This window comes from Zerene cesonia, chromosome 24 (assembly GCF_012273895.1).
Source record: "Zerene cesonia ecotype Mississippi chromosome 24, Zerene_cesonia_1.1, whole genome shotgun sequence".
NCBI classification, from domain to species: Eukaryota; Metazoa; Arthropoda; class Insecta; order Lepidoptera; family Pieridae; genus Zerene; species Zerene cesonia.
Window position 1 is genome coordinate 289,328 of NC_052125.1, and position 17,098 is coordinate 306,425.

At 39.3% G+C, this 17,098-nt stretch overlaps 2 protein-coding genes across 2 annotated transcripts in view; both read right to left on the minus strand.

Annotated features, from left to right (window-relative positions):
* The window catches only part of LOC119836414, a 17,606-nt gene extending 6,304 nt beyond the window's left edge, over positions 1-11,302 (minus strand). Inside the window, exons 1-12 of the mRNA XM_038361727.1 lie at positions 11,087-11,302; positions 9,927-10,074; positions 8,695-8,805; positions 7,878-8,000; positions 7,108-7,331; positions 6,794-6,914; positions 5,862-6,232; positions 4,767-4,922; positions 4,465-4,543; positions 3,971-4,013; positions 2,755-3,639; positions 454-2,627 (exon numbers count right to left, since the gene is read on the minus strand). Of these exons, the coding sequence (XP_038217655.1) occupies positions 454-2,627; positions 2,755-3,639; positions 3,971-4,013; positions 4,465-4,543; positions 4,767-4,922; positions 5,862-6,232; positions 6,794-6,914; positions 7,108-7,331; positions 7,878-8,000; positions 8,695-8,805; positions 9,927-10,040 (4,401 nt within the window). The 5' untranslated portion in view covers positions 10,041-10,074; positions 11,087-11,302. The remainder of the gene's footprint in view (positions 1-453; positions 2,628-2,754; positions 3,640-3,970; positions 4,014-4,464; positions 4,544-4,766; positions 4,923-5,861; positions 6,233-6,793; positions 6,915-7,107; positions 7,332-7,877; positions 8,001-8,694; positions 8,806-9,926; positions 10,075-11,086) is intronic.
* Positions 11,303-12,168: 866 nt separating this feature from the next.
* The window catches only part of LOC119836462, a 9,355-nt gene continuing 4,425 nt past the window's right edge, over positions 12,169-17,098 (minus strand). Inside the window, exons 6-10 of the mRNA XM_038361790.1 lie at positions 16,811-16,959; positions 14,945-15,813; positions 14,097-14,599; positions 13,447-13,569; positions 12,169-12,300 (exon numbers count right to left, since the gene is read on the minus strand). Coding sequence (XP_038217718.1) covers positions 12,186-12,300; positions 13,447-13,569; positions 14,097-14,599; positions 14,945-15,813; positions 16,811-16,959 — 1,759 coding nt within the window. The 3' untranslated portion in view covers positions 12,169-12,185. The remainder of the gene's footprint in view (positions 12,301-13,446; positions 13,570-14,096; positions 14,600-14,944; positions 15,814-16,810; positions 16,960-17,098) is intronic.

Sequence of the window (17,098 nt, forward strand, 5' to 3'; positions counted from 1 at the left end):
ATTCGAAATTCAAATGTAATATTTTTTTATAATTAAGTGTAACAGTATTTATGGCCAGACTAAGTATATACTATAGTAGCGGTTCACCCCGGCTTCGCCCGTGGTACATAATAGCCTTCCTCAATAAATGGGCTATCTAACACTGAAAGAAATTTTCGAATCGGACCAGTACTTTCTCAGATTAGCGCGTTCAAACAAACAAACAAACTCTTCAGTTCTAAAATATTAGTATAGATTTGACAATAACAAAAAAATAGTTGCAATGTGAATCTGTATTCGAATTTAAATTTTGCTGAGAAATTTTGGAAGAATTGAAAGAAATCGATCAGTCAGCGGTGAAGTACATATTTAATAAATAAAATTTTGCTGTTAAATTTTATTGTTAAAAAAAAAATAGCATCGCCGCAAATAGCCGCAGCCGGAGCAAAAGCTAGTACAGTAGTATCGACTCACCCGCGTCACGGTGGGAGCGACCTGCGCGACCAACATGGTCTTGTTCATCTTCCTCAACTTGTCAATGGACGGCAACTCCACCTTCTTGGCCCGGCGGGGCGCGAACCTGCGCACCGCGACGCGCGCCGGCCGACAGCGCTGCGCCAGCGCGACGTTCCTAGCGTCGCGCCAGAAGCTCGCCGGCACCTCGTCGCAGACGCCGTGCCTCTTCAACACTTGCAGAAGACTCAGCGGCACCGAGTCCAGTCCGTCGCCGCCCGCCGGCGCTCCAGCGGCCGCTGCGCACGGGAAGTCGTCACTTTTCGCTATCTCGATAGTCGAGTCGAATTCGTTGGTCGTTTCGTATGTAAAACTATCTTCTATTTTCATTTCTGGCACTTCTATTTTTGGACCTAGTTTTTCTTCCAATTGTAAAAGTGGCATTTCTATTTCTGGACATTGTCTTTCCTCCAGTTGTAATTCTGGGACTTCTATTTTTGGACCTAGTTTTTCTTCCAATTGTAAAAGTGACATTTCTATTTCTGGACATTGTCTTTCCTCCAGTAGTAATTCTGGGACTTCTATTTTTGGATCTAGTTTTTTTTCCAATTGTAATTCTGGCACTTGTACACTAGGTTCCACGCTCGACACCCCAGGCTCGGGCTTAATCTCAGTGTTATTTAGTTTCCTCGGCGACACACCATGTTTATATACGTTTTCCAGCAACGTGTCCGTGGATTTATTGAATATCTTCGTTAAGAGGCATTGTTGTATGGAACCTTGTATATTTGCATTTGCTACCGATTTGTCGCTTACGTCCGTACTTCTTTCGGGCATTTTTGACTTTTTTAACAATAAACTTCGTAGTGTATTGTCTTTTGTGTCATTTTCTGATACCTTTGGTAATTGTCTTTGCTGATTGTCAGTCTGTAGCAATGTAGATGTGGATTTATGCAATGTATTTCTATAATGGTACTTTTGCTTCAAGATTGCCATTTTAGCTGATATATTTTCCTGCTCGCATTGCGTGTCCACGCTATCTAATATGTCTTTGGGTATGTTTGAAATAACAACCGATTTGTCATGTCCTTGATTACTTCCTTTAGCTAAATTTTGTTTTTCTTGTAATAAGCTTTTTAATTCATCAGTTTTTGAGATATCTCTGGATTTAGTTGACGCTGCGTTTGATGAATTATCCGCTTTTGTTACTTTTGAAATATTTGATGGTTTATGAGATTCTACATCATCTTCGCTTAGTGTATGTGTTATTTTTGCCGAAGGGTGGTTCTGTGATTTACTTTCAACCAATATCATATTTTCAGTAACTAATATATCCTGTCGTTTGCTTGAATCTATATTTGTAATTCGTGTAAAAACGTCGACCTCCTCTTTAATCTTTGAAATATGCTCCTGGGTGACGTTTAGTTTTTTGGACATTGCTGACAATATACCAATTTGAGCTTGAACTTTAGTCACATCGATGGATGATTTCGACGAGTCGTGCGCTGTGTTACGCTTTTCTGTAATGTCTGAGACATTTTTGAGTTTGTTCGATATTTGGGAGAGTAATTTTAATTCCTTTTTAATTTCTTTCACGAGTGTATGTGAGTTTGACAGTTCAGTAAATCTATCTACATCAACACAAACCTGTGCAACCCGCTGCGTTTGTTTGTCCACACTTGACACTTCTACTGCGTCTTCTATACTCTGTGATATATCTTCTGTTACCACACTTGAACTGTCCGCTGGTACATTTTTCGCACTGTCTTTAGATAAACTCTTAGATTTAGGCACAAATAACGGTTTCCTCAACATCTCCAACAGTATGGCGTTCGACTTCGCCCTGTCCGGACTAGAATTCGCTTGTGACAATTTCAGCTGTATTATCTTTTGCCTTTCCGCGATTTCCGCTTGATTCAGCGGTCGGGTGAACATGTCGAGAAATATATTTTGTTCCCTCTCCAAGTTTTGAACGGAAGCTGCCGCTTTGTTGTCTCTCTTCGCTGAAATGCTATATTCGTTTTGGTGTTCGGTCGTTTTGGGTATATCATTTCTCACGGGTTTGTTGTATTGCAATAGATTTTTAACCGTACATCGATCGAGTTTGATCGAGCCGTTTCTAGAATGTTTGCGCCACGCGGGTATGTCGTCGCAGCGGCAAACTAAAACTTTCGTGTCCATTGTTAGCGCAGGATCTGAAATTTTAATGATATTTTTAATAATTGCTATGTAATATAATGACAGATATCAATTCGTTAAACCTTCATTATATGAGAAATTATCACAAATTCATTCAAAATTTACCACAATAAACTAACTTACCTAGAGTCTCATCACAATTGAAATTGATCCCATCATCAATTTCTCTACTCGGACTGGTGTAACCATCATTACGACACTCCTTTTCTCTACCTCCATCATCATTTTTATCACCATCTTCTTTACTATGCTCTCCTGTTAAACTCTTGTATTTCATATTCAAAATTTTGTTTAAATTGTCTAATAACACGTCAGTTACCCCAATGCCTTTGCTGTCGATTATATTTAAAAAGTCTTTAACGATTTTAATATTAGCTTCAGTCGATTCCTCTTTGAATTTAGATCTGTGCGATTTATCATAATTTTTCTTATAACACACACTCTTTAAAACACTGTCCAATGGTACTACATAGAGTTTTTGTTTTCTCTCGTTGCTCGGTGTGACATCACTACCACATCTGTCAGTATTGACTGATTCGTCAATCATGAGACTATCATCATCCGAATCAGATGCTGAATCATCCAAATGCTTATTGGATTGATTAAGATTATTCATCATCGGACTTGCGTCTTCAGATATGATATTGTCTATGACTACATTACTTTTAACTATATCATTTTCATCAATTATCCTTAAGTCTATGGAGGCGTCTCTTTGCAAATCTATTCTTGGTTTTTTAGCTATCGGTTGGTATTCTTCATTTGCATTTCCAGATTCATTTAATACTGATTGTTCCAGAGATTTCGATTCACCTGTATCGTTATCTGAATCGCTCTCGAATATAATACTAACTTTAGCGTTACTAGGATCGATCGATTGGAATTTCTCTAAAATTTCATCACCGATTTCATTATCTCTATGTGAAGAGTCATCATCTTCTCCTTCGGTATCCACGATTGACGTGGATGAATGATGATCGATAATTCCTTCCATGGAGACCGTGTCATCTATGAGAAATGAAAAAGGTTAATTTTTTGCAACAACATACATACATAACTACATTTTTTCTTTACATATATATGCTACTGGCGAACACAATAACCTATTACAAGGATAATGCATCTTTCTAATGTTAAAATATTATAATGAAAAATTAAGTTGTTTTGACTTTATTGCTCGCAATTCCAAAAAAATGGCATACCTTCTTTTAAATATGTCGGTATTTTACCAGCAACATTTAAAGAGAAATTATTTATAAAATGAAAAATGAACGCCAGTAAAGTAAAACACGTAACAACTATTGATGTGTCTTTAAAAAGCAATTTAAAGCGAATTTACCATAGTTTTCTAGATCTTCAACGAGACCCATATCTGGAGAATTCTGGAAAACAAACAGACGCAAGTTTACAAGAAGGGTGACGGTAGACAAACTCTAGGATAGGACACAACATGCTGTGTTGTCTGTAGGTCGAGTTAATCACATTTTATTCAGCACTTGTGTATATAAAAAAAAAAACATACAAGAAATTGGAGGGATTCAATTGAGAAGTTTTGTTTTTACTATATTAACAGAAGCTTTCCACGGCCGTGGTCTATTAATTTTTACATTTTTTACACTAGGAAAGTAAAAAAATGATTTCAATCGTATCAATGATAATACATGTTATAGACACGTAAGAGAAACAAACAAATATACAAACAAAAATCGAGACTATAATCTACCTCTGTAGCAAATTCCAACCAGACCGGATCAGCTGTTTTCGCGTGAAAGAGTGACAAACCTTCGCGTTCATAATATCAATTGGAACTGGGGTTTGTGGGACATCACTTACCAAAGGCGAAAGTATGACCAGGTCGTTTTTCACCAGCTCGAGCCAAGGGAGGTTCTGGGTTAATACGGCGTTGGGAAATCTGTTAAAAAAAATACCCATGTATATGTGGAACTAAATATATATAAATTACGTACATAAACAGTAATATTACATAAAGAATAACACAAATTTATGAAAAAAAAGAAGAAAAACAAATACCAAAATAAATGGATGGATTTTGATGAAACTTTTTTTTTGCATAGCTGTGTGTGTGAATGAGTAAGTGAATTAGTCAATCGACAAGTTACATAAAACCCACTCACGTCTCCGTGACGAGCTGAGCGAGAGGCGCGAGCGAGCTGAGCGAGCTGAGCGAGCTGAGCGTGTCGAGCGAGCCCGGCGAGGTGTGCGCGGCGCGCGCGAGCCAGCGGGCCTCGTGCCAGCGGCGCTGTAGCAGCGGCAGGGAGACTAGGTTACCCCTGTTGGCAGTTATATCATCATCATCATCATCATCATCAACATCATCATCATCATCAACATTAGCACCATCAACAACATCACCATTATCATCATAATCATCATCAGCCCTATATATGTTCCAACTGTAGGGACAGAGCCCTCCTATCAGGTCACAACAATTCGACGGTAAAATGGAGAAGATAAAAATAAAAACAAAGAGACGCACGCGCCGGCTGAGACACGGGTAGAAATGTAATTTTTCTTAACTGTATAGTCTGTAGGTATGGAATAACAATTAACCATTATTTTTTTAAACTGTCAATGAAAATCGAAGCAAATTTTAGCCGAAAATTGTCACAATAATTGTTTCCCTCGACGACTCACAGCGAACATAACCAGAAAAGAAAAACTCGCTTTTATATTATCTGTTGCAAAGTAGTTGCGTAGACATGTTAATATATAAAAATATTAATATGTCATGATGTATATTCCCAATGAACTCTTCACCAATTCAACCGATTTTGATGAAATTTGGAATTTTTTATGTGTAATTTGGTTCAACTTAGGATATAGGATAGTTTTTATTTCGATTAATTATCCCAACAATTTATAATCTTAATATTTTTAATTATTACTCAGCCACAGCAAGGCGTGGCCCTGTATAGTATAGGCCCGTGGCTAGTGTATATATATATACCGAGGGGGTCGCGGATGAATTTTAACCAGCTCCCGTGGCCCCCTCACCCAAGTGGCTCGACGGAACACAGTGGGGTTTTGGTCGGTAAGAATCCGACATAACCCACGGCTCCATCCCCGGGGGCCGTGGGTATCTATGCAAGATTTCCCCACTATAAAAAAAAAAGTGTATATATGATTTAGTTGATGGTTCATTTAAGTGTTGTTTTTTTAGTTTCGTGAAAACTTAAAAGGCATATTATTTTTAAATCCTCAAAGCGTACCTGGTGCAATAAGCAAAGTGCACAGCCGTCCACACGCGGGCAAGCCAATCTCTATACTGGTGGGACCCAATGGGGCCCTCCCCGGACCCTATAGAGCCCTCATTGGGACACGCACCCTCGGACCCGGAGCTACCGGGTAATGTATCCGTGGTGTCCGTGCTCCCATCGACTTCGCATCCAGGGTTAGCATTCCCAAAGGACCCTTGGAGACCGGTGCTACCAGATGCGCATCCGGATCCGGTATCCAGCGGTGCGGATCCCACGGGATCCGGGATCGCGAATATCACGTCCACGGTACCGGCCGGCCGCGGGAACCGGGCTATTGCAGTCTGCAGCAGCTGCAGCAGTTTGGAGATGTCCTCCATGTTGCACTGTAGGGTGGAGTCAGTTACGTACATTCAACATGTTGAGAATTTTTTAGCATCAATAGATGGCGTGGGGGGGGGGGGGCTTAGCAGATGTAACCAATAGAATAGAAGAATCGGGATCACGGGCGGCCGAGAGGCTATGCGTTGCTACGGTTTGGCAAAAAGATACGGGTTCGAATCTCACCTCGTCTCCCGATCAATTTTTTTCGATTCTTTAAAAATGTATACATGTAATATATCTGTACATTAAATTTTTCTCAAAAACAGTTATTGCTATTCAATGTGGATGTTTTACAGACTCCAAGCCAATGATTTGAAATTGTTTTTCCGTTTTTCTATTTGTATGTTTGTAGGTTTCCTAATAAGTTTTTTGCTAAAATAAATTCTTGTCGCAAATTAAAAATGTCACACTGGACGATATATACGAAGTACAAGATTTTCTAAACCACGCGAGCGAAGCCGCGGACGGAAAGCTAGTATTCATATTAACATGAAACGCCATATCCATAAAAAAGAGAAGATAAGAGATAAAGAGAGCCGAGAAGAGTCGAAAGGAGCACTCACTTGCGACATGACGCGCAGCGAGGGGTCGTACACGATCGCCACATCGGCCACTTGCCACTCGGGAAGCAGCAGCGGCTGGCCGGCGAGCAGGCGCTTCATTGTGCGGATGTACACCGCTTTCCTGAGACAAACAGACAAACAAAAGTGCAAAAAACGTGTTAAAAAGTTGTTTGTTCTTGATTTTTAGGTTGTAAAATAAAAAAAAAATACAAAAGCCGCCTATTTCTTGGCTATTTTCCGATTCTTTAAATTTTTTACAATTTGTTTCTACATTCTATGGTAGTATGATAGAAACGGTGATGAAGCGAACTCACCAGACCCTGTGCACGGTCTGTATCGAGACGTGCATCTCCTCCGCCGCCTCCTTCACCACCATCTCGCTGAGCACGTACTTGGCCATCTTGTAGTTCTCCCCTCCCCCCACCGCACTCGTTTTAGCCGCTATGTTGGCGCGAGCGAACTTCGCTATGTCCCTGACTATTTTGGTCACAGCGCTTGAACAGAAGGAGGGCAGGAAGCGCACGTTGGTGCTCTCCATCTGCGTTTGGTGACAATTTGCGAGAATTGGTGAAATGTTGTGTCACTTTGCGTGATCTTGTGTAATTTCGTGTAATCTTGTTAAATATTGTGGGCATTTTGCAACAATGTGTGAAGTCCTATTACATCAAGAAACGTCTGCTTATGGCAAACGACCAAACTATGATATATATTTTTTCATCACAGCTTACCCCCATAAATTTAATAAACATAATAGTGTTGTTCATGTAATAATGTACGTAACTGTGTTTTTCTAAATATCTATCGTTAGATCTTTAATTTTTTTTTTGAGAAAATTATCATTAATAACTAGCTGCGCCTCGCGGTTTCACCCGCATAAGTCCATATCCCGTAGGAATATCGGGATAAAAAGTTGCCTATATGTTATTCCAGTTGTCCAGCTGTCTACGTAGCAAATTTCATTGCAATCGGTTCAGTAGTTTTTGCGTGAAAGAGCAACAAGCACACACACACACATCCTTACAAACTTTCGCATTTACAATATTAGTAGGATAGGATATACTCAGCATCGGCATCACCAACTCACCGCATCCACGATGTTAACGAGCTCTAGCTTGAGGATCACGGCGCGCATCGGCTGCGGCAGCTCGTCGAGCTGCGCGCGCAATTGCGACTCCTCGCCTCGACTCCGTTGCAAGCAGGTACGGGTCTGGTGGTGGTGTTACATGTAACAGCTCGATTGTTTTTAGAAATTTAGGACTTTTTTAACCCCAATTTATTTATTCATTATAGGACGCTTGTCCCGTCTCCGTACGAATATCAAGGTTTATCCCCAAGGAGCATTTAATCGGGATAAAAAGTATCCTTTCGCCCAAGTCGGCTCATACCCTGTCTGTATGTGAAATTTCATCAAAATCCGTTCAGTAGTTTCGTGAGTTTCGCGTGATTGAAGGACAAACATTCAAACAAACAAATTTTCTTGTTATATTATGTAATACTAAGCTTTTGCCTGCGGCTTCGCACGCGTACATACATATATACATAAATATTATAAACCTTCCTCTTAATCACTCTATGTATTAAAAAAATCCCATCAAAATCCATTGTGTTGTTTTAAAGATTTAAGCATACATAGAGACATAGGGACACAGAATGCAACTGTGATATAATATTAGGGTGAAGCGTGATAGTGTGATGTTATTTAACCTATGCTGATTCTGTTGGTCCATCACTGCATGTTCTACAACTTTATGGGAAAAATTGTTTTAATAGATAAAGAAGCCCACATTTGCTAAAAATGTTTAGTACTTGATTGAGAGATCGGTAGTTCCTGAGATTAGCATGTTCGATTTGACAAATATACGTCATATAATTTTCGAATGAGCATGCCTGCAACGACTTACCACTTCAATCATATTTCCGAGATATCTCTTCACTATATTGAGCATTATCTTTATATTTGTCGGTTTGTTTAAGCATTTTGCCAGTTTAAGTAGCCCAAAGTTGCGTTTCGACTGAAAATGTGAAAAAAACATTGACACCATTTTTTTTCTGCATACTGTATCAGTTAAATGCATACAAAAGTTATTCCTTTCTAGATAAATGGCCACCAACATTTTAAGAGCGAGGTATCACTAAGCAGTGGTGGCTCAGTGGTAAGGACCTCGGACTTCAAAATCGATAAGTCGGGGTTCGAGACCGGGCGAGCGTGCAGGAAATAAATTGATTTTTCAATTTATCTGCGCATGTAGATAACATCACCACTGCTTCAACGGTGAAGGAAAACATTGTGAGGAAACCGGCATGTCCAAGAATTAAAAGTTCGACGGCATGTGACATCTGCCAACCCGCACTTGGCCAGCGTGGTGGATTATGGGCTGATAATGATGATCACTATCAAACTGAATAAGAAATATGTCAATCGCTTGAAAACTCACAAGTTTTGGAGCAACAAAATCGAAATTCGAAATTTTCCTGAATCCAGTTGAATTTTCCTACTTTGTTTCAGGGTATGTTGTTTAAGAAAAAACACACTATAAATATGTTTAAATTACAAGGAGTGCATATTGTGGGAATTCTAATCTTTTATGGGATTTCTAAAAGTGTAAATTCTATTTTTTAAGTAGATTCTTTGCTGATTCAATGAAACAAGCTTATGGTATTCAAAACTTTTTAACGGATTTTAAACGCGATTTATTCATTTTATTCACGTTTCACGACAGTCTTCCCGTGACCATGCTCGCTGTAAAGTGTTCGAAACGTCGGGTTAATAATATAATGAATAAATCGCGTTTAAAATCCGTTAAAAAGTTTTAAATTTCTAAATGTATAATACACGCTTAAAATCAAATACAAGAAAATACTAAGCATAATTAATGTAAGTATTTCACGGGATCATTTACATTTACCAATTGTGATATAATAACAAACAAACAATTAATATACTTGAGAAATTTGGAAAAAATATAAAAAAATTTATCATGAGGTGGGATTCGAACCCACATCTTTTTGCCCAACCGTAGCAACGCCTTTCCGCCACCCGTGATCCCACCACATCCATCATATTTCCTATACGTAAGGGACACCCCCCCCCATCTATTGAGAGGATTAAGCAGTTAATATGGTATATACTTACTAAATTGCTGTGATAATTGTAAAACCAATTATGTGAACACAGACCTCCTTGGCTCAAGAAATGTTTACTGAATTCGGTGAGCATTTCAAACGACCAAGTTGTATCGTTCCACATTTTGCAGATATTTTCCGATATCTGTATTTGTTATCTGTACAATTACAGAAGAAACAATTTAATTATCTTTTTGAAATGTCATCTTCTTATATATAAAACTAGCATTCCGCCCGCGGCTTTGCTCGCGTAGTTACGGGTAAGATAGACTCGGGGCGTTACCAACAAAGTTCCCGTTCCTGTTAGATTTCCGGGATAAAAACTATCCTATGTCCTTTCTCGAGTCTAAAACTATCTCTGTACCAAATTTCAACATAATCGGTTTAGCCGTTCTTGAGTAATAAATAGTGTAACTAACACGACTTTCGTTTATATATATAGATTCTTGTGTCACTACGTTAGTTACTTTACTCCTCCGGAACGGGTGGATTGACTCAAATGAAATTTTGTGTGCATATCAGGTAGGTCTGAGACAGCCAACATCTATTTTTTATAACACTAAATGAGAACTAAAGAACTAGACAAAACTTAAATGGGACCACATGGGAGGAACCAACACAAATTAAATACAGTTGAATGACATGTTGTTGTAACTTTGTTCTGGCTAAAAAGAGATTTAACCCACAAACTGGGGTGGACTGGACTTAACAATAATCGAAGATGGGGTACATTTTAATATTTTAGCATCTATATACAAAATTTCTGATGGGGAAATACTTATATGTATAGTACTTATAAGTATTTCCCCATCAGAAATTTTGTACATTAATTAATTAAGTTTTGTACATTTAGCATTTAAATATTTTGCTTAATTTCATCTAGCTAGTATGTTTGGTCCACTCTAATGGTGTTATGAATAATATTAATGTTATTAAGAGCTATTTAATAACAAAGAAACATTCGCTTACATATCCTTTCGCTGAATTTTGTTGAATAAGGAGTTAAATCAATATAATAATAGTTGAATAATTGTCAAAACAGAAATCGTTAGGTTGGCAAGTACGTTCGCTTAGGCATTTAATAACATCGTTTTTGGTTACGTGTGAATAAATACTAAATGATTTCTTTTTGTGACAATAAAGTTAAGTAAAAAAGGTCAAAATATTTACCTTTAATCTTTCACGTATTACAGTTAGAGAACTGAACTTAAAGTCATTATTCTCAAGAAAGCATCATCAATACTCATGTTCACTTCACTTAATTTAATGCAAACCAGACGAAATTAAAAATGAAAACATTATTTATTATTTAATTGGGACACAATACCTATCATTTCGAAACATGTCTGGGACTACCTGTCTTATATCTACATATTAACAATTATTTATGTTCCGTTGAACGGAATCCGTTTCTGAAACATTTTAATTCTTTGACGTAAGCTGTCATGCTTGAAAGCTGTTGTTGAAACCACAGATTAAAAAATAGTTACTATATTGAAAGACAGACGTGTATCGCCATTAAAGACGTCCCGTGCATGCGGCGCCGCACGGGTAAGCGCCTAATGTTACCAGTATTATTACCTACATTCAAATGCTCCAAAGTTGGGAAAATAAACTTACCGAGTCCTTGTACTTATTATTCTGTGATACGAGTTATAGATATTATAGAAAATACCGCATTGCTGTCTGTGTTGAGTATTCATGTTTCTTTATTTATTCTATTAGCGTTACGTATGGCGGTTTTCTATAAATTATTTTACAACCATATTTTTTACTAAGCAGTTTTTCCTTTTGTGTTTACGATCAGTTATAATAAATTGAGTAACTTGGGAATTACTATGTAAATTTAACAGGCATTTTTGATTCTTGCAATAATCTGTGAGCAGTCACAGAATGAAAAGTACTCGTCATAATTCCTACAAATTAATGTATTTTTAAGTTATTTTCATTTCTGTCAATACGTGAAATCCAAAATAAATTAAAGTTATCTTAATTGGTATTATTCCAACAGGCTTTAGTACTTTGTACAAAACTTTGTTACAAAGTACAAGAAAGGGAGAAGAAATGGAAACGGCTCTCCGCGTATCTAATTTAGTACCCAAGAAACGAAGCTACAAAATAGACATAAAATTTTCGGATAAATTTCATTCTTCTTTGCAATTTTCTGAATTTGTACCATTAAAACTTCTACATCTGAAACTAGAAATTATTAAAAATTACTTAAAACTAAAAAAAAACAATAAAACACCCCATTTATCAAAATCGTATATTATAGCGAGTGTGTTTCCACTTTATTGGTTGCCAGCCCACTGTTGGACATGTGGGCCCACGCTTGTGCCGCGCGATACACGTGCTGCAAGTGGATGGGGATTCGGGATGACGAACTGAAAAACAAAATAGTAATTTATACATAACATAAGCTTCACCGCTATTAGTGTCCGTACTTTAATAATTTTAAAGATATTAGTTGCAAATTTTTAAGTTTAAAAATCGAAACAAAATCGTCCAAATTCACTTCAGGCAGTTATAGGTTATAATACCTAACGAAATAATTTAAACTGAACGCATAAATATCGCGTTCCTTAGTTACATTTGAAAAAAAAAGATATCAAGTTGATGGACGACAAAAATGGTTTCCTCAAACCTTAACAAATAATTAATAGATAATAACTTCTTCGTGGGTTTTATTGGCGATCAGTATAGACACTTAACAGCAACCATTGACGTACTCTCGAGGAAAAATTCTCACAATCGCCCATTATAGGGACAACAAAAAATATTCGAGCGGCGTTAAAAACTAACATTTAATGAAATTAAATCCTTATAACTTTGTTAAACAGAATGCGAACTATATAATACTATACATTACGTGTTCTATCTGAAAAAGCCATTATTACCTTATATTATTTATATTATTATTAGTAATAATATTCAAAATGTATTGTATCGTACAAAAATCTCTGTGAAATAGACGCGTAGGCACTGTCTGACACGTACTGTCAATGGTTGCAACTGTCACTATATAAGCGTGTATGACACGCATATGCAAACAAAACATCATCAAGGGATTATCCTAAATATATCTTAGTTTAACACACTTATATCAGCTTCACTTGTACGTTTGTATGTCAGTCGATTCCTGTAGGATCGATTTCGATTAAAGGGAAAAAATTTTATTTCACTTATCAAGGATCAGTGACAACACAATAATTTGATGAGTTTATCTTATTATCCTGATTAGCCGCCGCCGAACGCCGGGATTAACTAGTTTACTTACGTATACTCTGTACAAGAGCAGGTGAGACAATTTAGTTAATCATCATACCATGACTTGAATCAAAGTATGAATTAATAAACCCACCCATTTAAAGTGGGCCAAAATCTATCTAAACATGTCCGGAACAGGTAGGTAATACAGGTGAAGTTTTAGCTAATATTTACGATTTTCATGCGTTTTTGTGTTGAAAATCGTGTCAAAAACAGACCGATCCCCAACACAACAAAGAAACAAACAGACAAAAACAACAAACCCGCTCCACGTGGGCGGTGGGTGGTGTGCGGATGCTCCTTCCATAAGTTTCACAGCTAGCGACTCCCGTATCAGGTCCTCCGCAAAGCTGCGCACGGCTGATAGCAGCACCGCGTGCACTGCGCTGTGAGGTGGAATATTATAATGAAGAATGATATATTTTTTAACAGATGGTTCTAAAAAAAATTAGGTTTTCAATTGGAATGTATATTATATATAACCAAAGTGATTTTTCGTTGTTTTTGATAGGAAATTGATCATTTGTCCCATTACAACACGACAACGATAACACAGGATTTTTTTTATGTTTGTTACTATTTCACAAAAACTATTTGAACAATTATTCTGAAAATTGTTTCACCATCAGAAAGCATTGCCAAATAGCTTATAACTATTATGATTTACTACTAGGTGCTCAAGCTAGCTCTGGCCGGATATCAAAATTCCTCTTTTATCTCAAGCTAGTATTTAATCGGGATAAAAAGTATCCTATCCCCCGAGTCAGCTCATATCCTGTCTGTATACAAAATTTCACCAAAACCCATTCCGTAGTATCAACGCGATTAACGGACAAACATCCAAACGAACAAACTTTCACATTTATAATATTAGTGTGTGTGATTCCACCATGTTGTCGACAAACCAACTCACCTATATGAATAGCCGTGGCCAACATCCTCGTTCCGCAGTTCGAGGCCGATATCCGCGCACTTCCGTTCGACGAACACAAACCCGTGTCTCTCATCGTCACCGGTCACCGGCAGCGCGCACTGAACCACCGCACTGTCGCACTGTTTGCGCACCACACTCCGCCTGTCGCGCACCACGTCGATCTCCTCGTCGGAGTCGGCCAGCACCGGCGGGTCGGCCGCTCTGTAGCTGTCCAGGTCGAATATTGACAGGCTGCTGATGTCGCACGCGCTCGGGTACACTTCCTTGATGCTGGACTCTAGGCTTCTGGAAGCTTCCATGTCGTTCCACGACGACCACTCGTCCGTGTGTCTGTCCGGTTGGGCGAGGACGCTCTCCGGCCGCGTGGGGTAGAAGCCGTGCAGTCGCGCGTACACCAGGATCTGTTTCGTCCGCCATATTTGTTCGGTGCTCGATTTGAAATTCTCCACGAGCAGCTTGTTGATGAGCTTCGCTCTTGACCACTGCAATAGAAATTAATTGTTTCAATAAGGAATTGTCTCCCACCACACCAGATAATAAATTTAGTTACAGAAGTGTCAAAGAGAGGGTAAAGGCGTTCGGTGGTAAGTTTGTAGGTTAAGTTTCACATCTAACTGGTAACGTAGCGAATGGTTACTTCAGTGTGTGTGTGTATGTGTGTTTTTTATATGTCATAGCGGGCAACTGAGCTGGTGGTCCACCTGATGGTAAGCGATCACCACCGCCCATAAACATTCGCAAAGGTAGTACCTCTGCTAATGCGCTGCCCGCTTTTGTGGGGTAAGGGAAAAGAAAAGGATTAACGAATGTGTGTAAAAAAATCTCACCTCAATATTTCTCCGTTTGGCGAAATCCAACTTCCAATAGCGTTCCTCATTCTCCACAACAAACGGGAAACACTTGACGAATTCACTTTTGTTCGCTTCCGCACTAATCAGCGGTATTTTCTTTAACAAACACTTAACCACTTGCCGCACACTGGTCAAACGCTCCACGATTCTCTTGAACTCATCCAACTTCGGCTCCCTGTCCACCGTTTCGTAGAAACTGAAGCCCAAATAGCAATGGTCGTTCTCTATATGAGTGGGGAGACGATGCCTTTCGAATTTGTGTTCGTTCAGCAGACTTTTCACTTCCGGCTTCAACAACGAAACGCCCTTTTTAATATTTCGCACGCCATTTTTGACTGGACTTATTTTGGCCGTCTGCACGCTGCCCTTCGAGTTAATAACGATTTCTTGCACTGTGCTCAAATCCAGTTTCCTGTCCATTTCTAGATAATATATCTTCCCCGTCGTCGGATCCATGTATTTCATGATCCGTTTCTTCCACGGCTGCTCTATGCTGCTCGGTATTTCGTCGGCCATTTTGATGTCAGCGTCCGCGTCGACTTTCACTGGGGTTGCTTGCATGTCTTTTTTAATATCCTTCACGAGCATATCGTCCACGCTCACAGCCGTTTGGTTTGCGAAGAAATCCAGCCAACTATCGCCCTCGTTTATATGGTTCTCTGCTTCGTTCGGCTCTGGTTTGATCTGCACTTCTGTATCGTCTGTGCCCTTGTCATCTGCGTGCTGTGCGTCTGGTGCGTCTGCGTCTTCCGCCGCCAACTTGTGTGTCGTGTCGTCGTCTTTGTATTCGTATTTTAACATTTCCGGCGTGCTGTATAGCCACACATCTACCACTGTTTCCGCACCTGAAGTGAAGAAATAAAAAATATTTTATATTTTCATATATTCATTCCGTAGTTTCCTAACTTATTTAATATATAATAATAATAATAACAATAATTTAGTCATATAATCGAGCAACTATATACAATAGGCTTAAAAACTATGTTAGTACATTAAATTAGAAATTATCCTATTCTATATCATTGCTGAAAATAATTTACAGCAATGGTTTACATATAGACAATCTAATCTACTTGCAATACATTTTAAAATTGTATCGGGACTGTCTCGCACCCGGCGCACCAGGGATATGCATCTCTTACGGATTGTAGTGTAAAAATACTAATAATAAAAAAATATTAATACTAGCTTTTCGTTCGCCCCGGCTTCGCTCAGGATACATATACAGCCTATGTCACTCAGTGAAGTTGCAGCTTTTTAACGATGAAAGAGTTTTTTAATTGGTTTAGTAGTTTTTACGTGATAACATACAAACACACTTTTATACAAATCACTCCTCTATAGCATAGATAAGCTATATCGAATTTGTCACAATATCTTTAATAAAATTAGTCATTCAGTCACTGACATCACTAACCTCTATTCTACGAACAAGCTGATATGATCTTTGCCTGTTTCCGTGTCAGAGAGACCCAGTCCACTCTTTGGCCCATCCATCCATTTACTCGCTTACTTTTAGTTAACATTTTCACGTGTCAGGTCTAGCCAAACAGCCCACACAGCCTCCCACTCGCTCACACGCTTACGTTTACTTAACCTCCTTATGTGTCGGACACACTAAACCAGCCCACCCACTCACTAACAGACACACTCACTCACTCGCTTTCCAGATTCCTTACGCGTCGGACACACCCAACCCACCGCCCCCCACTCACTCACTCACTACCTCACCCCACTCACACAGCGTGCCGATCCAGCCACCAACTCACTCACTCCCTCACATTCACTGAACCACCTCACGGCGGTGGCAGCCGGTGGCAGCCGGTGGCAGCCACTCACCGAGCGTCTGCAGGCCGGTGTAGTGGCGGTCGAGCGCTATGGTGTGCGCGAGCGCGGCCGGCCGGTTGACGTCGGGCCGCGGGAAGTGCAGCTCCAGCGACACGGGGAACTCGCCCCAGCCGCGCCGCGAGATGTGGAACGGCGGCTTGCTGGGGGGGTGATGATGATATACTTGTCATTAAACTAGCTCACCGCCCGCGGCTTTAACCGCGTTATCAATGGGGGGGGACAATCAACAGTACCGAGGGTACCCCCCACACACACACACATACTACCCGTTCCCAGTGG